General features: G+C 35.4%; 1 protein-coding gene across 3 annotated transcripts in view; it reads left to right on the top strand.

The window, feature by feature from the left end:
- Positions 1 to 24,910, top strand: part of rasp (protein-cysteine N-palmitoyltransferase Rasp) — a 64,519-nt gene that overhangs the window by 25,998 nt on the left and 13,611 nt on the right. Inside the window, exons 3-6 of one of the 3 annotated variants that reach the window (XM_081730497.1) lie at positions 738 to 913; positions 14,565 to 14,762; positions 16,603 to 16,842; positions 23,180 to 23,538. In XM_081730497.1, the coding sequence (XP_081586623.1) occupies positions 738 to 913; positions 14,565 to 14,762; positions 16,603 to 16,842; positions 23,180 to 23,538 (973 nt within the window). The remainder of the gene's footprint in view (positions 1 to 737; positions 914 to 14,564; positions 14,763 to 16,602; positions 16,843 to 23,179; positions 23,539 to 24,910) is intronic. The other 2 variants (XM_081730498.1, XM_081730499.1) reach the window with 2 other exon arrangements.

Here is a 24,910-nt window from a genome sequence, read left to right as displayed (position 1 = left end):
GAATACAAAGTGTTGTTTCCTCCTATCATCTGGCTAAGTCTCCAATAGAACTTGGTTCTCCAACCTCGAACCCAAGTCTGATCACGGTCTCGGTGAACTCTCTTAGAACTCTCTGAGAACTCTCCTTGAACTCTCCGGGAACCGTCTTAGAACTCCCTGAGAACTGTCCTCCAACTCTGCGAGAACTGTCCCAAAACCTTCTCGTCCTCCGGTTTTGTTTGGCGTTGTCCAACTACCATCGTCTGCTTTTTCGTCTGCTGCGGCACGTGTAACACCGTTTTCACATGGAGAGACAAATTCCTTCCATGTGTCAAAACTCAAAATTGCAATCCTCGACACGCTCTGATTTCCCGATTCTAAGCAATTCTCCGTACATCCGTAATCTCATGAAATTCGTGAAATCCTACAGATTCACTTTATACAATTTCTAGAATCTGGCTAATGTGAGGAAAGACACATTGTCAACATTTCCTTCCTACATTGCCAGACACTCAACGATGACATTCTTATACACATGTGTTTACAATAAACTGCTGACACAAACATTAGCGAGATTGTGCAGCTTGCATTTACTCACATATACTACATTTAATCCCATAACCTTAATTAATGATTTCGTGACATAAACATAAAATAAAATAAAATATACAAATTATTTTCCTCGAAAATCGAGTCCTGCCACAATATTAAGCATTGAAATCATGAAAACTACTAATGTTATATAATTTTGTCCGTAGATTACAAGGCATTTTTCTACAAAGATGATTTTGAACCCGGCTGGTCCTTCATTGGCAGAGATCGAGATCGAGCAGATTATGAATGGACTACGTGGCTTCCGTTTACTGCTGCTATAGCCCCATGGATATGTGTTCATTTTTGTGTGGCAGAAATTCTTCGGTATTTTAAGAAGGGGGTAAGTAACTTCACGATAAGGATCAGTGGATTAATATATTAAAATATTCATTTTATACGCCATTATGTATAAATGTTGACGTACGTAACATTTTTTTTTTCAATTAGATCCTTATAATTTCGATACCTCTTATAGCTTTCTGATATCTTCTACGGGTAATGCTACCTATCAGTGTTGAAATCGAGTAAATGTTACATGATGTTTTTACTATTATTTGGCGGGCACAACTTCTCCAGGTCACTGCACACTTTCCTGAAATGGTTACATAAAAATACTTTCGAAAACTGTTAAGAATAACATAAAAAATTTCCTGCGCATACATAATCACCTCTCTTTCGTAATGCAGAGTTGCCACTGACTATTATTCTTAGAATATTACTTATGGAAAATTGCTAAAAGTTTTCTGGTCGGTATGGAAAATTTTGGTGTAAACGCGAAACCACTGTAGTTAATAATTTTTGGAGTACTAAGCTTAATGATATAATTTCAACTTTTATTTAGCGATTCTTGCTCAAGCTTTATTGTGCATTTTTAAAACATCATTGCTAGTTTAGTGTTGTTGTTCAAGTTGCAGAGGCAGGATCAAAAATGAAGAGGTGTAGTAGTTATGGTGTTCGGTGTTGGTTGGTTTTTATGGTGTGCAGAGGTGGTGCTTGTATCCTATGCAGATAAGAAGCCTGCCACTTTCTAAGTACAAGACTTGGTTCAGTCCATCCTGATCGTTAGATAATTCTTTATCATTGATCTGGGAAGTACCAAGTGACAAATTTCCTGCTCACTGCAACATTTCGTGAAGAGTTATTGCTGCGTAATATTGGGGAGAAAAAAGCATATGCAGATGGCCGCGTCCATCTGAATATCGGGAGCACCCAGTACCTAGTACCTTTCATAGGCGCAAATCTGTCTTCAACATTGGGGGGGACGGGTAAGACGTTCCCATATATATATATATAAGCGATGTTCAAAATATTTATGAAGTTGAAAAACAATGCTGTGAAGGATCAGGGGAGCAGAATTGTCTTCAGCGACGTATTTAGGAGGCTATCGGGCTCATTCTCCCCTCGAAATAATTTGTTAGTTTTACGCATTCCACGTACAACAATAATCGTGGAAGAATGTCATTGACTTTCCATTTTCTTATGCTCTTTGTCATTGACTTTCCATTTTCTTATGCTCTTTGTTCAGAAATAATACTATGTTTATCAAATTTTATTCCATGTAAGAATTGCGTCCTTAATTGTTCTTTCTGTCATCCTTTCTATTTTTCTGTTTCTTTTTCTTGACGTTACTACTTTCATTTCGTCTATCATACTTTATCGACCGTTGTCAGTTGATTCAAGTTGGCCGTCATCAGTAACACCAAAACTAAGAGGAGTTGATAAGCGAAACTAGTGTTCCACACCAACATGCGCGGATATCAACATGACAGGACTTTAGTTATTATAACAAAGGAACAATTATGTCGGTTAGTTATTTTTAAAAGAAGGAAATGTTTGAATTAAAGAAAATCAAAACGGGGGAATAATTAGCCCGGGAAATTAGGACGGCCAAGAGGATGCTTTCTTTTTCTTGTATGAATAGAATAATACTAGAATACTTGTATGAATGTATGAATAGAATACTTGTATGAATAGATTCACTTCTAAATTTTTGTATCATATCATATAGGATTTATCGATCTGTAATTCTTGCCATTATAACTTCAATTTATGCATAAATTAAAATATAATTAATTATCAAACTCAGGTGGGCAATTGCCCACTTCCTTCCTTGTGTTGGGCATAGCCCTCGAAAGAAAATCCTAAATACGCCATTGGTTGTCTTCAACATTGGAAGGTGGGCAGATTTGAGGCTTATTCTAGATAAGGGAGATGAAACTCATATTACGGTAGATGAATCTGATCAACTGTTGTAGAGTATATTATATATTAGGTGATGTAGCTGAAGTAGTAGTACATATCAGTATTACAAATCACTGCCGTGAAAACATTCTCAAATCTGAATACATGCATATTTATAATTGGTATGTTTCTAATTAGGCATCCACAAAGATCCACGTTAAAATTGTTTTATAGTAATATAATAATATAAATGACGACTTCCCCAAAACTATGAAGAAAGAATATCAATTATGTATGACGCAACAATACTCTTTGAGCAAAATGATTATAATCTCAATAACATTACAGGAATCGTTTCAGAAATCTGACGCATGTCATACTCTACTTAACAGATGTAACCTTAAGAATATAGAGAAAAATATTCCAGCAATTGAATTCTTTTCTTTGCTTACGAAACATCCTCTCTAAAAAGAAAAATTGGGACACGCGAAAATACGTAGGAACAAACCATGGTTCGAACTAGCAGAGAAGAGAAAACAGGCAAAATTACGTTGGCTACAAAATCCGAATGAAATAACTACACAAAATTTCGTAGACATCAGGCGGGGAACTTCCAAAACTTTTAGAACAAAGAAACGCGATATTTTGAAAGCTAAAATTTAGGAACTTGAAGATAATAGTAAAAATAAAAACATTCGGGACATGTATAAAGGGATCAACGAATTTAAGAAAGGCTATCAACCTCGTTCTTATATATGAAAGAAAGCTGATGGAACAGTTCTCACTGATACAGATAGCATTTTAAATAGATGGAAAGATTTCTTTGACGATTTGCTTAACACGCAGCCAAAAACTAATGTGCGTGGAGAAAGGAAGATACACACCGCAGAACCATATATTCCAGAACCCAATCGAATAGAAGTAAAAATCGCTATAAAGAAATTAAAGAAACAAATCTCGGGTGTAAACGAAATTCCGGCTGAGTTAATTTTAGCTGGAGGCAAAAAAATTGTGGAACAAGATACACAAATTCATTCTCCTTATCTACAACAAGGAAGAATTGTCACAAGAGTGGGAAGAATCAATCATTGTTCCAATCCACAAGAAAGGCGACAAAACTGACTGTAATAATTATCGAGGCATCTCTCTTCTGTTAACATCCTATAAAATCCTTTCAAACATTCTATTAGCAAGATTGACCCCATACGCAGATGAAATTTTTGGAGATTATCAGTGTGGATTTAGACGAAATCGATCAACTATCGACCAAATATTTACCATTCACCAAATACTCGAAAACAAGCGGGAATACAGTAGTCCGGTATATCAACTATTTATTGATTTTAGAAAGGCTTATAACTCGGTTAGGAAACATTGTACAACGTTCTTACAGAATTTGGAATACCGAAAAAGCTAATTAGATCAATTAAGGCATGTTTAAATGAATCCCAAAGTAATGTCCGAGTAGGAAAATTTTTGGCCACGAGCTTTCACGTTAAGAATGGCCTGAAACAAGAAGATGCGTTGTCGCCATTATTATTCAACTTTGTCCTGGAATACGCTATAAGGAAAATCAAAGATAGCAACCAGAACATAGAGCTGAACGGTGTTCACCAGTTTATGCGTACGCTGATTATGTACATTTATAGGGAATGATAGGAGAAAGTAGAAAGAAATGCAGAGGTCTTATTAGACGCGCTTGCATGGACCTGGGTTTAGAAGTAAATGCAGAGAAAACTAAATACATGGAAGTGCGTCGGGACCGTAATACGACAAATTATGTATGTGTTAAAATATTAAATAATACTTTTGATAAAGTGGATACTTTCAAATATCTAGGATCAATATTAACAGACGAAAATCATATTCACGAAGAAATTAAATGTCGACTAAAAACAGGGAATTCGTGTTATTATTCAGTTCAAAACCTCTTGTCGTCACGAATTCTGTCGAGGGATTTGAAGTTTAAAATGTATAAAACGATAATCATACCTTTTGTTCTATATGGTTTCGAAACATGGTCGCTTACTGAGTGCAGAGCATAGACTGAAAGTATTTGAGAACAAGATCCCGAGAGAAATATTCGGACCAAGAGGAACGGAAATGGGGAATGAGCCTCCGGGTTCTATATTATATAGAGTTAGTTAGCTTACGAAGCATGAGTAGATGCCTACCTGATACTACAAATAGATTAAATGCGCATTTACTGAAAAGATGGGTTCTACTGACATGGGATAGTCTATATAATCTTCGTGTGCTAGGGCCTAGGGGAGAGGAGGAGATAAGATTTCATATCAGGTTACGTCACGCACAGTCGCACGCCTTCATTTTCATTAAAAATAGAAAAGTGAAGAGAAACAAATTTGATCTCACTTTCCTTTGTGGCAGTCGGACACAACTCATCACAGTTATCTGCAAAAAGCACTTTTCAAATCGGATTATTGGGAGAGCCTCCAGTTCCAATGTTGGGGGGGACATGTCTCCCCATTTCACCGGAATTTGTGCCCGTACCTACAGCTGAGACAACTTTCCAGCATGAGGAGAGGGGCATATCCTCCTCTGGCATTTATTGCAATTTGTGCCCAAGTAGCGGAAGTGGAATTAATACATATTGATGAGACTACTAAACGCACTACAGCACGAAGTTCAGTTTGAAATACTACAGAATACGATTCTTTTTTTTTTTTTTTAATGGAAAAGCCAAGAGAAATCAATTTCATCTTACATTCCTTTGGGGCAGTCGGACACAAATCATGACACTTATCCGAAAAAGCACTTTTTAAATCAGATTATTGGGGGGGACAGTCCCCCCCAGGTCCAAGATTGGGGGGGACATGTCCCCCTCGTCCCCCCGGGATTTGCGCCAGTGGTACCTTTGTGACTCAAGAAAGCAAGTCAGTACTTTCTGACTTGAAGTGTAATTCTGTTTGTACGTCATTTGTACATAAGATAAAGGTTTCTAGAGATGTTGGGTGCTGAAATGTGAATTCTATGATCAAGTGGGTACAAGTTCGAGAATACACATACATCAATGCACACTGCTGCTAAAGATGTCTTAGTATTGAGACTTAGGTTCCCAGACAGCGAGGTTGCCTGAAAAATATAGTTTCAACGTCGTACTTTAAAAGTGAATTAATTCAGTTGTTGCAGGAATTTGATTACTGTAGGTTTTGATGAATCTCTTAATAAAGTGTCTCAAAAGAAGCAGATGAACATAAATGTGCGATTCTGAAGTACCAAGAAACGACAAGTGTGCACACGTGAACCACTGACATTTTCAAAGCATTCTACAGCTTCTGATCTTTTAATGGGTTTCTGAGAGGCGCTTTCACCCTCGAACGTGAAAAAGAGCATTCAAGTTTCAATGGATGGCCCTAACGTAAACTTTAAATTGCTGTATACCATCAAGCCAAATATCAAGACGTCGCCTGTAATACTTGATGTAGGAAGCTGTGGGTTACATCTAGCATTTAAGGCTAACTAGAGAATTATTGAGACTCTAAGAGCTTTGGATAACTTGTTTAAGAATGTTCCACGCCAGGGTCGGATTTCCAAGTTTTGCGCCCATGGGTCCTAGCGAAATTGCCGCCCCCTAACCTTACCAATGGCATCGCTCTCCAAAACTTCCATTCTCCTAGATCCACTTCTTAAAATATTACTCTTACGTTTGCTACTAAATTATAATTATTACTATTACTGGTTATTACTGTTCTTATTTCTTATTACTCATTTTATGTAATGTACTATTTTAATTCCTATATTTGGCCAGCATTTGGAGTAGATTCATTGAAACTTATGTGGCTTCTGCCTAACCTATTCAACATTACATGGTGTAAAAGACGGCTAAATATAAAACACTCTTAAATGATATAAAGAGTTATATTATTGTACCTAAAAATTCACACAATAACGTTTCTGAAACTATTATGTATCAAAACTGTTTATGTCTTTGACATTGGCAAAATCATTAATAACGTTATCAAAATCAAGTTTAATAGTCAAGTCATTTTCGATGGCTAAAATAGCTAGATGAACCAGTCTCTTCTGAGAAAGAATAGATCTCAAATAGTTTTTGATTCGTGACAGTGTGGAAAATGATTTTTCCGCCGCACAGTTAGTTGCAGATGTAATTTAAAACACTTTAAGGCAAATACTTATGCTGGGATATAGGTATAAATTCTGAAGATTTTTCGCTTTGAGAAATCGGTTAAGTTACGATAGTGACATTTCTTCAGCACTTCACAACTTCTCTTGAGCTAAAAGCCTTTTTAAATGAAGGTACTCAACAAATAAAGATTCCTTCATGTCAGCTGCATACACTTCCTGCAGAGAAGTCGCTGCTGTGTGATTTCTTCGGCACTAAAGTTGCATAGATTTGTTAAGAAGGAAAATCTGCTGAGAAATTCATTTTAGACATCGATTCTCTTGTTCAATTCGGAAAGAAGCTTGTCAATGACCACAACAAAGATTTCTTGAAGACGATGATCTAGGTTTTCTATTTCCTTTGCCTTTTCTGATTCATCAAAGAATTTCTTCTTTTTTCTTAATGTTTTAGGCCTGTTTCTATGCATTCACCATCAGTTTCAAGACCAGTCTGGACAGTCTTTAGTTTTTTCTTACCAGAACTTAAACATACCTTTCAGTTCATCCACAAATGTAATGATAGATGTGTACAGACTCACAACTGTACCTACAGTCATATTATGGGATTATATTTTTTTTCACGTTCAGAATTGAATCTACTGAGAATGTTTCCCCATAAGGCTACCATTAACGTAGTTTCAGGAGAATGGTGCTAATGTAGGTCATACTGCTTCAAACCGAGCGAAATAGCTCTGTTGGTAGAGCGTTGGGTTTGCATTCGGAAGGTCATGGGTTCGATCGTCACCGCCGACCTTCCTAATTAGGATTTTCCCTATTTCTTTCCCTTGTTGTTATACATCCAACGTAAAATGGTCTCCAAACTGTATCTGGTATTTGCTGAGTAAGTAAATAAATAGCCTAAATTAATACACGTCAATTTGTGAAAGTACGAGTGTCGAGATGCCTACTGTCGCCCTTTTCAGCAGATCCACCAGCAACTGATGAAACCACGATAATAACTAACTGACTTATAACAATATATGCTACGACTAATCCTCTACAATATTAACGTAGTCACGGTCATTTAAAAAAATGGCTTTCGCGTATTTTATTGAGTTGTTGGTAAAATATGTATTTTCAATAGTTTACCTTTTTTTTAGATATTTTTTTAAATTGCCGCCCTCCTGGTCCCGAGCCCATGTAGCCCATGCCTAAATCCAGCCCTGGTTCCACCATTTCGTGCTGAATACATTCACTATAGTGGCTCAGAAAATTTTTCACTGAAGCTTTGTTCTGTGCATTGGCTTTAAAATAGTAGTGTTGCTTAGTGAGCCATGGACATTCATCCGTATCAACTGTTGTATGTTCAAGGTGTCAGGAATGATAAGGATTTTAGTTCTTCTAGCTATCAGATCATATCAGGATGTCGAAATAGGTTATCGATAAAGTAGTAAGCCTTTGGTGGTCAAAATTCAGGATATATTTATTGTTGTTTGAATCTAACATTATGAAATCACATATGCACATTTTGATCGATGACGTTCTTCCATTATTCCGACTACGCAATAATCCTGTCGCTGTAGAACTGTGGTTTCTGGTTAAAAAATAAATAAATAAAATAAAATAAATAACACGGTTTTCACAATCTTCCTTTGAAACTAACCTAACACCACTCAGAGAGTTCTAGCAGAGACCGAAAGAAATCATAGTCCAACGGTATTAAGTCCGGGTTATACGGTGGATGCAATAAAACCTCCCAGTCGGGTTGTCTTAATTTAAAAATGCAGTGTAGCCCTTGTCAGCGTGGTATATGACACTCATTCCGTTGACCAGTTCCGGCTGTTTCATTTGAATTGCTAGATGCACACGCGCTAATTGTCGACAGTACAGGTCCGAGTTCATCGTGGGCCGCGGTTACTCAATTGTAGAGCGTTCACCTCTGGTGTGTGGGGTCCCTGGTTCAATTCCAGCCCGCACCAAGTGAACTTTGTGGTGAACAGATACAGTGTGTGGGGGCTTTCACGTGGTTCTTCCGTTTCCTTCCACTTCGTTCATTCCACCATTATCACCCATCTCATCATCACCGTTTCCCTTAGCTTCGGTGCATAATCGTGGGACTTAAAAAAATAAAAAAAATATGCTGAATGTTCTGTCCAGCGGCTTCTTTTTGTAGCCAATTTTATTCAATTGTTTAACACTGTTTGGTGATCGATGTGTAAATCCTTGGCAATATCATGACTTTACGTGCTGGTCTTGCTTGATTTGTCAGAATCTCATCCACCTTTTCTGTGATTGATCATCGACAGCGAGAATCATCTTAAAATTGATCACCGACAGCGAGGATCATCTTGAATGTCGAAATTTGCAGGACGAAATCAACTGAACAATCTTTCGGCTGTTGCTTTTGATAACCCACAAATAATACAAATTTATTCAACGGCCTAAGCAGCATTTGCACATTTATCGAAATAAAATTATAAAATGTAGCGCAGTTTTGCACAAAGTTCACTGATTTTTATTGCGCAATACTTTACGTCTACTTATAGGTATGCTAAGACTTTTCATGCTTCTACTAGCTTCAACTGTCAAATGATGTTAGGACTGACCGCTGTGATTCACATACCCTGATTTAGAACACTAATTCCATTTCGTGCGCAAAATGCTCAATACTTTTTAGACAACTTGATATAAAATGCGTATTTCTAAACTGAGATTTTTAAATCACTTGCTTCAGAAGTAGAATGTTTTTCAACTGAATTTCTGAGTGATGTTCCTTTCAATTCGTACATATCATTACAGTACTTTATCTGCTATGATAAATAATGTCATGCGAAAATTCGTGAAACGAGAAGTTTTATTTCTTCAAATTCATGTATTGTCATTGATGTGGAAAATAAAGAAAATTTTCCTGTGAAAAGTTGACATTGGTGCTACTCGCTGTGTCGTTAAGAAATGTCAGCCAATTAGAAATTTGAATATTTTGAATTTTTACCATAAATAACAGAAAATATCTACAGAAATTTGTTCTTAATTTTCTGGAGATGTCATCTTTAAAGTATAAATTTAATAGAACCTTGTCGTGTTTGAATCCTAATATTTGTGCAAGACCTGATGTTGGAGTGGATTGCATAAAGTCTCTTGTAGCTGAGCTAGGTAAAAATAATTGGTTAGATGGCAGTAGGGCAGAGTTTTGAGACAATTCAGTTTTCTGTTCGGATTCAAATTGTGACAATTACGAGTCAGTATTCTAGAACTGGTTAGCGTTTGGATGACTTGGCTAAAGAATTTGGATACTTCAAAGTACGATGGTTTAAGAGGTGTCCTTAAAATGGTCTTTAACTTCTCTCGTGGAAATTCAAATTTAGAAAGAGGATTTTCAAACAGTACGGAATGTGTAGCAGATAACTTTAAAGAACTGTATAGGACGCAGACGATTCAGTAGCTACTTTGGTGGCCTTGAGAAGTCCATGATTCATTATACACGGAATTCTCGTACTCGTTACTGCAGAAGCAACAAATCAAGGACGAGAGGAGGAAGAAAAGGAACAAAAAGAAGCTGAATACAGAAGAAAAAAATAATTCTGAATGAAGTTGAAGTGAAGAAGTCTAAAATAATGAAAGACGGCCGCAATATTAATGAGAAAATAAAGCTTTTAAAAAAGTGAACAAATTATATGATACTCTTTTTTAATGTCGTTAATATACCGCGATCAGTTTTATCCATCTTCTTCGATGAGTGTTTTGCTGTGAGTTTTTGCTTTCATATGTGACTAAAATTACAGTTTTAAGTTTCACGGAATTTTGCTTTGTGCAGGAATTTTTATTTGGTAAGTGCTGTGTAATTTCATAATAAGATATGTTGTATATATTTTTATATTGCATATTATTCTAGTTGCTTAAGGGAAAATATATTACTTACGTATCATCATTGCCATGTTTCTTTGTTTATTTTTTTTCCATGAGCATGGGAAAGTCTGTGTGGCTAATTACATATTAGGAAAAATTAAAAAAAAAAAAAACTGTTCAGGAAAACTTGGAAAAGTCAGGGAATATTTTTCCATGATTTTTGTAGCCACCCTGTATAAAATGCTTTTTCAGCCATTAAAATGTTAAATTACAATGGAAAAGTGTGCTTCATACACAGTACACCTCACATTTACCTGTTCTAAAAACAGGAAGTTGATTTTGTCAAAATATTAAATATTATGGTAACTAATCCTGATAATATTTTAAATTTTATCAACGGACCGGAAATAATCTGTTCCGACAAGAATGGATTTTCAAAATAGATTTGAATGTGGTTGATGATTTTAGCGTGAGATTTCGAATACGCGAGAAAATAAGAATATTGGGTTTGATACTGATTTTTTAACGATGTATGCTTTGTCTTCACGATTACGTTAAAACCTAGTCTTTTATGCAAAACTGTTCTCGTCACACTTTCGTTGTCATTTCGTCGCTACTCCAACTATGTTCCGAATTTGAATAATAAAACACTATTATTATTATTAGTTTTAATTCAGTTTCTAGTCTGAATAAACCGTTTCCGGCCTGTTACGTTAAGTTGAAACTTCCAACATTTGATAGAAAAAATGAAATGAAATCTTTAAGTTTTACGTCCCAAGGTTATGCGGGTTAGGTTAAAGGAGACGGTGATGATGAGAGATGAGTGAAATGGTGGAATAAAAAAAGTGGGAGGAAACGGGAGAACCTCGAGAAAATCCACTAGTACGGTGTTTGTCCACCACAAAATCCATACCGCGCAAGCTGGGATCAAACCAGGGACCCCAAGTACCAGAGGTGAACGCTCTATCACTGAGCCACCGCCCCCCCCCCATCATTTGATAGTATCGGGGATTTAGTTATCGTAGTATTTACAGAAGTGTCATATTAGTTACGTTCTAGGTATCGTAGTTTTGACAAAATTCACGTCTTTCAACCTTAGAAGAGGTAAGCAAGTGGTATGTATGTATGTATTAAGTGTACTTCCCGTTAATTTTGTAAGGCAAAGAAGACCTTTTAAAAAGCAAAAGAAAGGTTTCATATTTTGTTGCTTACATTCCGAATCTGATTTTAAAATTGCCACTTTCCGTTTTTAAAAATTACTTCCTGTCTAGATATATCACATCTGCTCGGTTTGGAAATTCAAAATACAAGTCTGGAACTTACACTACAGTATTATTTCTTTCTTTCCTTATTTATTTATTTATTACAAAAAAAAAAAAAAAAACTTTATAACTAGAGAAATATAGCTTTCTCAGACACTCAATGAAAAAACAAAATAGAAACTCGGGGGCGCGGTGGCTCTGTGGTAGAGCGTTCACCTCTGGTGCTTGGGGTCCCTGATTCGATCCCAGCTCGCGCCGTGTGGACTTTGTGGTGGACGAACACCGTGCTCGTGGGTTTTCTCGGGGTTCTCCCGTTTCTTCCCACTTTCTTTATTCCACCATGTCATTCATTTCTTATCATCACCGTCTCCTTTAGCCTAGCTTGCATAACCGTGGGACGTAAAACTTAAAGATTTCATTTTTTTCAAAATAGAACTCTCTCTCTCTCTCTCTCTCTCTCTATCTATCTATCTATCTATCTACCTATATCTATATCTATCTATCTATCTATCTATCTATATATATATATATATATATATATATATATATATATAAAGTGAAAGTGGTGAATGCCCAACGCCCTCTGTTTTGTCTGGAAGGCCATCCGTTGTTTACAGCATCCCTGGCAATTACTTGTGAAACTGCTGCTGCATTCAATATGGACACATGTACTAATCCTTCATCTTTCTATTGTTACATATAGCCCTGCGACAACAAAATATTACCAAATATGCAAAATTAAAAAATAATGCCAATATCAAAGTTTTTAGAAATAAATATTAGTCTTGCTTACTTCTTTTATTCGTTCAACACCTTACTCCACAGTTCATATATCACATGTCCATTTACCCAGTTCATTAATTTGTCACTTCGTTCTGTATTTATAATTGTGCTTCCTTCCATTTTCTCATCATTGCCATATTCCTCCTTTCCAGTCCTTCGACCGTATCTCAGTTTATCTCATGTCTGGCCTCTTTAACACGCTTGTAAATAGCATTGTTCTCTTTCTTCAGCCTCACATCATCCCAAGTTGTTTCTTCTTTCCCTAAGCTTTTTCTCTGTTTTTCAAATATATTTTATATTGCTGTTCTCCCAGTCCACCTTACACACAACCCCTTCGTCTTTCTTCTACTCCTTGTCTTCTTAACCATGTTCAGAATTCTCCTTCCTTTTCTGTACATCTTTACTTTCCTTCTTCTTAACAAGTTCTTTCCAATTTTCTCCAAATGGTCTCTATCCCATGCCATTTCTTTTCCTTTTCTTCTTTCCCTCCTCTTTTCTTGTATCTTCTGTTTCTTTAATCTCTCTTTGTTGTCACCGTCTCTTTCTAGTAGGCTCGTAGGGATGCTATAGGAAAGAATGCGCAGCAGGAATATATTGCCGTGAAAGAAGTGATGCAGATAAGAGAATAAAAAGAAACTACTCAAGAAATATGAAAAGGAGAACAGAGTAAATAAATACTGAAGAAGCGCGAGAGAAGAACATAGGGAAAGTTCACAGACTACCAGAGAAAAACAGTTACCTTGTTGTGTTGCCTTTAACGGACCGATCAGGCATGAAGATGGTTATGTCTGACACGAGCCACTATTGCATTAATCTATAAAAAACAGCCGTTCTGCGTGTGTTGATATACGTTTGGATTAAATTTGTTATATGATGTTTCTCTGTATATATGGTTAACATACATGCTTTTGGCCTGGAAGACTTAGGTTTGATTTACAGTGAAATCTTAACGTGGTTCGAGCCCCACGTTTATCTGTAGGTGTATATCTCATATAGTCTCGGAACTGAAAAGACTTTTTGAAGTTCATATCAGCTAAACTAAATTTGTTACTGACGATAAGCATTCACGCGAAGTTTGTTTCTAAATTCGTATTTCTATTTCGTTCAGATTTCGTGAGATGGTTGTAGCAATATTCTTGATTCACTTTTTGTGATCAGTACCGTTGCGCCACTTTTACAGTTCTAGCTCTTCAGAAAATAATTTTAAAAAATCCAAAAAAAAAAAAATCAGTTTTGAAGACATCTTTCTCGGCAACTGAATTCAATAATATTTTTCGTTATATAGAAATATTCCCTATTGAAAATTAAACTTGAGATCACATTCGTTTAAAAAGAAAGTGCTGATTACATGGCTAGTAAATTCACAAACTGCTTAGTATTTCTTTTTAATTCTCTCCTTTTGTCCATATGGTAAGCGTACGCACCTACGGCTCAGGAAACCCAGGTTCTGTGTCCATCGGAGCGGAGCTCATGTTTCTCTGGTATCTCGTTAACCTCTAGATTCACACCTCATATACCCTTGATGCTGAAAGGGACCTAAATTCCAATCGAACCAACGCTTTCTTCTTACTTGTTTTCCATTTGTTTTTCTGTGTGATGAATCATTGATGTCAAAAATCTTAGTATTGTCATTTAATTAATTGCTTATTTATTTATGTGGGGCTACCAACCGTATTGTCTATTGATCATCTTGAGACCGTATGAGGTGCTTGACAAGAAGAGAGTAAAGGAGAAAAGGGAAGAGATTAACAAATTGTATGTTCTAAATTTGTATGCGAATCATTCTCATATGTTTATAGATAGTAATGAAAGTTTATATTTTTTTCTTTCTTCCAGTATATTCAGATGTGGTATATTTTGATCTCAACCTACTTCACAGTCTATCATTTTGGCTTTATTGCTATACCTATTTTATGGCTACAGCCATTGTTGATTTTTGTGGCTTACATTTTGCATTGTAGAAGACGAGTTGTCTGGATAATTTTAAGCTCTTTAATTATAATCAATAACCTGCAGCCTCTTTCATATATTAAGGTAAGCAATATATTATAAGAAGAATGTGCGTTATTTTTAAGAGTATTTGTATCACTGTTAGGAGTGTATGTGTGTTTGTCATTATTAAAACAAAACTAAAACAAGATACAATCTGCTATATCACAGCGTGTGTTTTACATGTACGAGGGATGATAAAAAAAGTTACAAAGCATACAACTTTTATGTTATTCACTGTAACTTAACGAAAATTTATTTGTAGATTAATAATATATCTGTCTTGATGCAGATTTGAAGACTTCGGATTCTGATCATGTATACCCGAGAAGCGGACATTAAAAATGATGACTCGTTTGGAAAATTGGTCAAGAGTAGAAGTCAGTGGTGCGGTTCCCGTGGGCTAAAAACACTACACCTGGTGACATTCATAGGCAGATTGTAGAGGTGTAAGGGGAGGGTCGCGCCTTCAAAGAAAAACAGACGAATATTGTTTATGACAACCCTGGACACAACGGTAGACCCATATACTTCAGCTACTGACGTTATGCTTGGAACAACTAGAGCGCCTCTTCTGCAGCCCTGACCTAGCCCGATGACTTTCACTTTTTCCCTGTTCTAAAGCAAAAAATGGCTGGCCACCATTATCTGACATGTGATTATGTCAAAATCTCTGCCTCACGGTGGCTACGAGAACTTGACGCGGATTTCTATGCAAATGATATAGAAAACTTTATCTGCCGTTGTGATAAGCGGATGAATAAAAAATTGTGATTACATCGAGGACTAACGTTGAGTGCTTCTATCATTAGATGTGTTGATCTTCCAGCTATATCTCACCAATAAGCCATAATAGACTTTGTATCTGCCCCCCCCCCCCTTTTTTTTTATCATCATCCCTCCTACGATGCATGAAATGAAACAAATAAACAATCTGGTCGAACAGAATAAAAAAAAAGTATCAATTATTATTGACAACGAACAACATACTTTTGGCGCTATAAAAAGTCATATTTCTCGAAAACTACACATGAAAATTTACTCCCAAGCATCTCATTTTGTTCATCTTGATGTCGTCTATCGATTGATGTATGTATGTAACAGCGTGGGACATTGTCCCACGCTGTTACATACATACATCAATCGATTATATAGTATTATAGTGTAGAGAAATGAAAGAAGTTTAAGAATTCATTATAATTTTGAGCTATAATCTTAACCCATACGGTGTACTGTCGTCCTGTAACTGTCATAACGTAAAACTTGATGAAGGCAAACTTCACTCTCAGTTTCATCTTAATAAGTGGTAACAGCATCAATTTTGAAATTTGCAAAAAATTCATTTCTCTATATTTTCTCGATAACCACGCATGAGGATTTACACTCACCTTATCATTTTGTTCAGCACAATGAGACCTATTGATTGGAATATATCTAATCTTTGGAGTTTTTCGTTAAACTTTAATAATATTATTAAAACAACAACAACAACTACTACTACTACTACTATTACTACTGCCATTATTATTATTATTATTATTATTATTATTATTATTATTATTATTATTATTATTATTATTATTATTATTATTATTATTATTATTATTATTATTATTATATTACAAAAAATTCTTTTAATAAAGCTTTGTGTGTTCTTGTTTTTTGCCTTTTGTCTTGTTTATAATAATATTGAGATGTGAAGCATTGTTTTTGTCTTTGTTGCATGTTACATTGAAAAGATTAGGAGGAAAACTTCTTTCATTGTATAGAAAAGTTAAATCAGGAAAAGAAGTAGCTTGTTAACCGCAAACTGTAATTTTCCAATAATAATAATAATAATAATAATAATAATAATAATAATCGTATTTTCTTCTTCATTTCTCAGAGTCATTTCAAGTGGACAGAAGATTGGGATTATGTTTTAAGTATTACTTTAGCCTGGACACAGCTTCGTGCAGCCAGTTTTTTCTTCCATAAAACAGAACTTAAAGAAGAGTGTCCGAGAGAGATTCGTAAAATATTGGCAGTAATAGTAGATCTTTGGAGCTACTGTTTTTATCTTCCAACAACATTCTTTGGTCCACTTGTGCCGTATGAAGCGTACAGAAGTGGAGTAAGTAGAAGTGTATGTAAGTGGTGTTTATTGTAAATGCGGAAGAATAACTCTAGTCTTTCCATTTTTATTTTACTGGGTGACTGCGAAGGTTGGGAAGGAGCGTGTACAAGTGAACCAATTCGCATTTAAGATTTTTTTTTATAGCTTATTAATTTCTAAAATGTGAGCATAAGTTGTGTTTTGTTAAAAGAATTACAGTCATAAAATTACGTTCTTTTTCACGTTTATTGACTGTCAACAGCCTGTTCTCGAGTAAAATAAATTAATATATAATTTAACTTTTCAGAGAATTTGATACTATTTTGTTAGTGGTGAAAGAGTAATTAGTGAACGGTCTATTAATTTAGTAGTTTGCTGTTTTTCGTGATGTTTTAATTAAGATTTAACTTAACGTCCAGCGTTTATGTTCCAGACACCAATGATAAATAGAAATTAGATATTATAACCCCGCATTGTATTACTGTTAGGATATTGGCATAGTTCATTAAAGAGTGATACGAGTTCACACTTACTCTTAGAAGGTATTTTTATGCTGAAAGCTACGTATACTTGCAAGTACATTGCGTTTGTTAATCGCTATTTACATACATGAGTAAAACGATTTTGTTGCATCTCTGCAAAATACAGGTAAAAATTAGTAAATTAAAAAATAAATTCTTTCTTTTTTCTTTTTCTTTCTTTCTTTTTTAAAAAAAACATAAATATTAATGAATATCAAAATACCAAAAATTAACATTATTCATGTTGGGACCACAATACCAAAATTCCAATATCTACCTTAACCCATATACGCTCAAATTATTTTTTCTCGAGAATTTTTGTGAAATTTACCATATTGAGCCTATACTGTCCCAGAAGGAAAGTTATAAATGAATTTTCGAAAAAAACATATTTTCGAACTTTTTTTTTAATGTTGCAATAACGCATCACTAAGCACATACCAATAAGATACCTGTTTTATCTTCACATTGTTAAAAAAAAAAAAAACATATATGGTTAATGTGTTGTGGCTACAATAACAAACAACCTACTAAACAATGAAATAATAATAATTACACACTGTACATTATAGGAAAACACTCAAGGCTAAATCTAATACATCTACTTGAATAAATCTTTTCACCTTATGTCCAAGTGTCTTTTATTTGTGAAATATATCAAAGTATTTGTCATTCTGGGCCACTTTGCACCTTTCCGTTGTTTGCAACTTGCATAACGCACACATCAGTCTTTTGATTTCAATATCTATCATATGTTATTTCTTTATCATATCGCACTTCAGTAGGGACTGTTTTTGATGTCGGAGTTTTGACTCTTTCAGCCTTATACTTTTAGATTCCGTACTTTGGCAACAAAAAAGTGCCTCACATCTTCTATATTCCAGGAAATCTATAAGTTTTTCACTGTACCTTTGCTGCATTTTTACATAGAGAGAAAAAACACTTTGAAGAGCAACATCAATCCCCCAAATAAACAAAGACAACCACCACTTCTTACTTCTTATATTTGTTTTATAACACGCTACGTTTTGGTCCATGAGGTCAGTACCTCCTATATATTCATTATATTTGTCAATATTATGCGGTTGAGGAATTTTGATCTTCTTCTTCTTACCTGCTGAGTCCATCGAGATTTCTTTCACTTGCGCCACGCTTTCGTAATTTGATACTACAGACACCACTCCATTGTCACAAAAGAGTCTTTCCACGTTCGGAAGTTAGAAGAACTTCCCTCGTTTTTCCATAAAACATTTGCAGGCTTCAGAGAGTTTCCTTCTATTCTGTCACTTCTGACTGTTCCGATCATCCCTATACCACGCTCTGTGAAGACATCTACAACTTTAGCAGATAGGAAAAGTTGTCTGCAAACAGGTGATTACTGACGCCGTCTCATAGCAACATGTCTGCAAATTTCATAAGCACCCTCCACCTAGACCGAAGTCCCCCTTGTACTGGTTTGAGGAATCCTTTGAACCCTGGTACACTTCAAAATAATAGCACAGTCGAAGGTTCAGGCACGATATCGTATATTCAGCGGCGCAAATCTGTCTTCAACTTTGGGGGGATGGGTAAGATCGTTCCCATAATATATATATATTAAGTGATGTTAAAAATATTTATGAAGTTGAGAAAATATGCTGTGGAAGGTCTGAGTAGCAGAGATGTCTTCAACATTGGGAGATGGGCAGATTTGAGGATTATTCTGGGGGAGGGGAAGATGAGACTCATATTATGGTAGAAGAATCTGATTTCTAAGATGAACCAGTTGTATATTACTTATCAGGCGATGTAGATGAAGTCGCAGTCAAACACAAATCATCACATTTCTGCCCCCCCCCCAAAAAAAAAAAAACATTTCAAATCGTATTACTGGGGGAGGCAGCCCCCCAGTTCCAAAATTGAAGGAGACGTACCCCCCCTATCCCCCCCCGGGAATTGCGCCAGTGATTATATCCTACACTATGGGTTTTCACTTTATGAATTGCTTGAGACAATTTCTTTCATAGTATGGCTCCATTTAGGGTACTTACAGAAGCTTGGTGATGCGAAAACACAACATTTAAATTTTTCCTGTATTCACTGGTATGTGTTTAGTGGTGCGAAGACGCAGCATTGGTTTTGCTTACGTAAGAAATCTAACACGAAACAAATTTAATACAGCGCATAACTGTAGAATATCATATTTATGTATTTTCTCTTCGGTTAACACAAAATTTTTTTTTTTTTTTTTGATAAATTAGGACGCGTAATTTATCTTTCATTTGCCATGAAGTGCTGATCTTTTTTATCCACAAAGACATTGTTTTTTGTCAGCTTCAGAAAGTCAAACAATTGTGCATCGGGGGTTTGTTGTATCAACTATCAAAGATCGTCATTGCTGCCAGCTGCTCGAAACACAAAATGCAGTATCAAATTATAAAATAAGTAGATGTATACCTGAAATCCAAAACCTGTGAAATGTTGCTATAATGCAACACTAAGGGTATATGGTTAAACTGCAGCAAATTATTTTGTAACATTTACTTTAGCAAACATCCCAGAATGCTATCCTGAAATTTGTTGGATTTTATTGTTTTAAATTTTTTTTTATAAGTATAATTTTAATGTGAATGTGACGAACAAAGGTATTAAGAAACTAGATCAGTTCTTTTAACTCTTGTAATTTCTTCTAGTCTCGTCTTTTAATCTGTCGTACAAACAAAAGTATAGAAATTTTATTAAAAATAAAAATAAGAAACATAGTTACGAAAATCGATTTCGAAGTAAAATATTTTGAGAAATTGATATTTAACATGTTCATACACTGAAATCCATTCTGTCCACTACATTAAAGAATCTTTAGTAATTTATTCTTAACAACTTTAGATAATATTTTAAGTGGTGCTGCCTTGTGGTTTTGTTTAACTAATATATATAAACTCTAGTTTTCAAGCAGTGTCGTTTTGCAATTTGATACAAGAAAACATAGAAATGCTTTGCAATATTGATTGTAATTTATTATCGAAATGAGTTATTTTTATAATGAGAGCAATTATATCGTTGTCTTTCCTTCATGACAAAATAGTACTCTTTCGATTTCACATACAGTTAAAGTTCATTGATAAGTGATTGCTCTAAAACGTGACACTTCTCTCTAGGTACCGTTTCAGTTCTCAATGACAACCAATACACTACTAACCACCCAATATATTACTAGAGACTGATTTTAGAATTAACCATGAACATTTAACAATTTTATTGCGTTTGGAAACAAAGCATCTCAATGGACTTCCAAGATGCAGTTCCAGTTTACTTTTCAGGAACCAAATCAGAAGTGCCAGCTTTTCTGTCTTTTCGTAGTTGTTTCTCGGTATTCTCTCACGAATATTCTTTTTGCTGTGCCGTCTTGTTTTTCGAAATGGCGAAAGAAAGCAGATTCGATTAGAACTTTAAAAACGGTAAAACTAACTGAATCCAGGTAGCATTTAACTACAACATGAGTTAGGAAATGAGCATTTGTATGAAATTAAGTTTTTGTGTTTTTGTCGTAAAAGTGAGGGTACATTTCATGGACTCTATATTTTCATTTCTTGATCGCATTACGAATTCTTGTGTTTTTGTCGTAAAAGTGAGGGTACATTTCATGGACTCTATATTTTCATTTCTTGATCGCATTACGAATTCGGTGATTAATAAATTATATAATAATATTAATATTCTTCGCTGCCAAAAGTTCTGTACAGAAGTTACAAATTATTGTGCAAATTTATTTAAGGCCAACTATATCTTACACATAAGTAAACCATCAGAATAATAGAAACACCTCACGACAGTGTGCAATAAACTAGCAGGCGATGATAGTGCAAAATAGGCGATCTCTCTCATTTCCAAATAGGATAAATTGTTGGCGCTTTGTTACGTCTTGTGTGTGTTGGGTGTGTCGGGAGAGACAGTCTCCTGGATGACAACGATCTTCAAAACACAGACAGGCAAAACTACATCGGTGAAAAGGAACAGTGGTCGGAAGAAAATTCTGAGTAACAGGTCCCACTGAGTATTAAAGCAGATTGACCCTCAGAACTGTCGTGCGACTGCAGTGCAAATGATGAAGGAAGCATCCCATATCAAGTATCGACGATCACAGTCTGCTGCGAGTGACATAACATTTACATACAGAGTCGGACTTTACGAGCATGAGCATAGGAAAACATTTGACAATTGAGAAATTTTCTATCCCTTGTATAACAAACTACACTGTCGTGTATTTTCTTGGTGTTGTTATGTTACTAGGTTTCACATATATATTACTACAATCCTGATCGAGGAATCAACAACGCCATAGCTGTAATAAGACACGGAAGATATCACCACAAAAAAGGACATAGAGAGTTTGCACACTGAAACTTCAAAAGAAACACTTTGCGCACGATATATAAAAGGAATATTTGTTTGTACGGTTAATATTTAGCTAGACATTAATGATTCGATATAGCAAGATTAATGTATATATATATATATATATATAAAACAATAAGTGTTGTATGTGTGTGTAGTTGTGAATACTTGCCCGTAACTTATTACATTTTTGTAACGCGACAAATTCAGGAGCAACGCGACAGAGCTCCTGCCTGTTTCGTTGCAGACTTCCAAGTAAATATAAAGGTTAGGCGCTAGTCTGTGCTGGTGAAGCCAAGCTGAAAGAATGTACACAAGGCAATTTCTGACGTAATAACAGCCAATAGGAGCACAAAGATTACATGAACTTTTCACGTGAATCCCAAAAACAGAAAGTCAAAAAATATATGTAGTAACTGGCTGAACTGAACACACACACAAGATTGAAACACACTCACACATTGAAAAAGAAATTAGCAAAAACTAAGTATAGAACTGATTCATTGCTCGTGACGATCTTTCTAAAGAAACAAGCGCACGCAACTAAATGTTAAAACACAATAAAATATATATTTAAAAACATACGTAAACGTTGAGATTATCACATTTGAAACTTTTTGCTATTCGTAATACCTCATATCAGGATCGTAGTACTCGACATTAAAGTTGCGTTCATCTCTGTTGCGTTATTACTGTTGTAAGGTCTCCAAAATTTGGTTGCTTTTCGATATGTTTGATACTGTTGTGTTCTTAGTTTGCAACACTGAACAATAAATGTAGTATTGAATGGCTTCGTTTTATATATAGATTTGAAATTCGTTATAACCTGACGTAGTGCTATTTGAATAAAATGTTTGTTGGGTTGGCAGCACTGTTAGTCTGGTAGAGTTCGGAAGTATGTCAAACAATGTTTCCCTGCCAATATTTGGTTGGTACGGAATTTCGGTGTTTTTATAAAATCAGATGAAGAAATACGGTTGGAAAGTATAAGAGAAAATGTTTCAGAAATGAAAATCTGTAGATTAGCTAATCGTGCAACTGCTAGATCGATCGAGTTACCGCCATTCGTGCGGTCAGATTTTTTTTTATTGCACTTAATGCCTGCTGGTACTTAATGCATATTAGATAAATTAATAAGGGTATTGAAATCGTTAGTAAAAATTACATGGCATATACATCATATCAACATATCAAGATTTCTCTGTTGGATTTGAAATTTATCTGTTAATTTTGATAGATTAGTGGAGGCCCTATTAACCTAGTAACCTGTTTGCTCTTATTGCCGTTGCATGCGTCATAAATTCCATTGTTTTTAGAATTATGTATTGTGCAATTCATCGTTTGTTTGTGTAAAGTTTATCGCCGTTTGTATAAAAAAAAAAAAAAGTTTCCATCTGTTATACATTTTTAGTGTGACAATAGCCTTAAAAAGATTGTACTGAAGTTATTAACTTGTTTACCGTACATTTTAGGTGGTGCATGGACCAAAGCAATGGACAGTTCTTGAAATAATAGAAACTTTTCTACAATCGGTTCGTTATCTTTGGTGGTTGTTTTTCAACGAACTTTTCATTCACTACATTTACGTCAGTGCATTGCAATTTCAACCTGGAGTTCTAAGTTTTTTAGATTCCTGGGCGTTTTATGGAATAGGTTATAGTATGGGACAATTTTTTATGACTAAATACACTGTTATGTATGGATTGCCATCTGTAGTTGCCCGAGCAGAACATATTAACGCCCCTGCTCATCCTAAGTGCATTTCAAGAATTCATTTGTATTCAGATATGTGGAGATACTTTGACCGAGGCCTGTATTATTTTTTTACAAGGTAGGATGCAATTTTAATGAATATGATTCAGCCCGTCGCGTATTTTATTTTATTTTTATATTTTATTTATTTATTTTGATCTTAAAAAAGAACAGTAAAACGCTTCTCTACTGCTAAATAGTGTGCTAATTCAGATAGTTATATTGTTATGCAAAACAGTAGTGTAGTGGACGTGAGGTGATTTGTATGGGAAAGAGTCGTGCTCTAGAGAAACTTAGACATATATAATTTTAAGTGTCTCGTAGACAATTTTGTACTTTTATTATTTTAAGTCATTGTTTTTCGTCTGGCTACTAAATATGCATGTTGAATCCCCTTCATAGGATTTCATATGTGTTCTTGTTATGTACAGTGTTATTCAAAAAGAAAGAACAGATTTCAAACATTCATTTCTTCCAAGCTACAAAAGATAGTAACATGATTCGAACGTTACTTGATTAAGAATAGTTTACAATTTATTGTTAGTAATTATGGTGTGCATTCAATATGAGTACCTTGTGTTACACGACAAATGTCAAAACGGTGGCTCATTTCTTGCCACACACGAATCAGCTGGTCTCTAGTTATCGAATTCACAGCTTCAACAATTCGATGTCGTAGACCTTTAAGAGTGTCAAGCATAGGAGGGATAAAAACACGGTCTTTTACGTAACCCCATAGATAAAAATCACACGGAGTGAGATCTGGAGACCTGGGAGGCCACCGGCGATAAAGTTGATCTTCTGCTCCTCCTCTTCCAATCCAACGTCCTGGAGTAGTGTCCTTCAAGTAACGTCGAACATGGTTAGAGAAATGAGGCGGGGCACCATCTTGCATGAAGATGAAGTCATCTGAATCATCTTCAAGTTGGAGAAATAACCAGTTTTGAAGCATGTTTAGATATGTTAATCCTGTCACAGTTTTCTCCATGAAGAAGAAAGGCCCATAAACTTTGGTTACAGATATCGCACAGAAGACGTTCGTTCATCTTTGGTGAATCTCTTTCATGTTGAATACCTGCTGCAGAATTTTCACTTGCCCAAATTCTAACGTTATGGCGATTAACTTTATCAGAAAGATGAAAAGTGGATTCATCGGAAAAAATTAATCGTTGAGCAAAATTGTCTTCTTCCATATCATCTAACATGCTAATGCAAAATTCGTACCTTTTGTTGTGGTCGTCAGGATGCAATGCTTGCAATAACTGCAGTTTGTATGGCTTCATGTGCAGACGATGTTTTAGAACTCGCCATACCGTTGGTTGAGGAATGTTAAGTTCTTTGTATGCTCGTGATGTGGATTTCTTTGGACTGCTTTCGTAAAGTGTATGAATACGCTCGACATTCTCGTTCGATGTTCGTGGACGTCCCGAGCTTTTCCCTTTGCAGATGCA

The sequence above is a fragment of the Thermobia domestica genome, chromosome 11 (genome assembly GCF_964235325.1).
Source record: "Thermobia domestica chromosome 11, izTheDome1.hap1.1, whole genome shotgun sequence".
NCBI classification, from domain to species: Eukaryota; Metazoa; Arthropoda; class Insecta; order Zygentoma; family Lepismatidae; genus Thermobia; species Thermobia domestica.
This window is presented reverse-complemented; position numbering and strand designations above follow the sequence as displayed.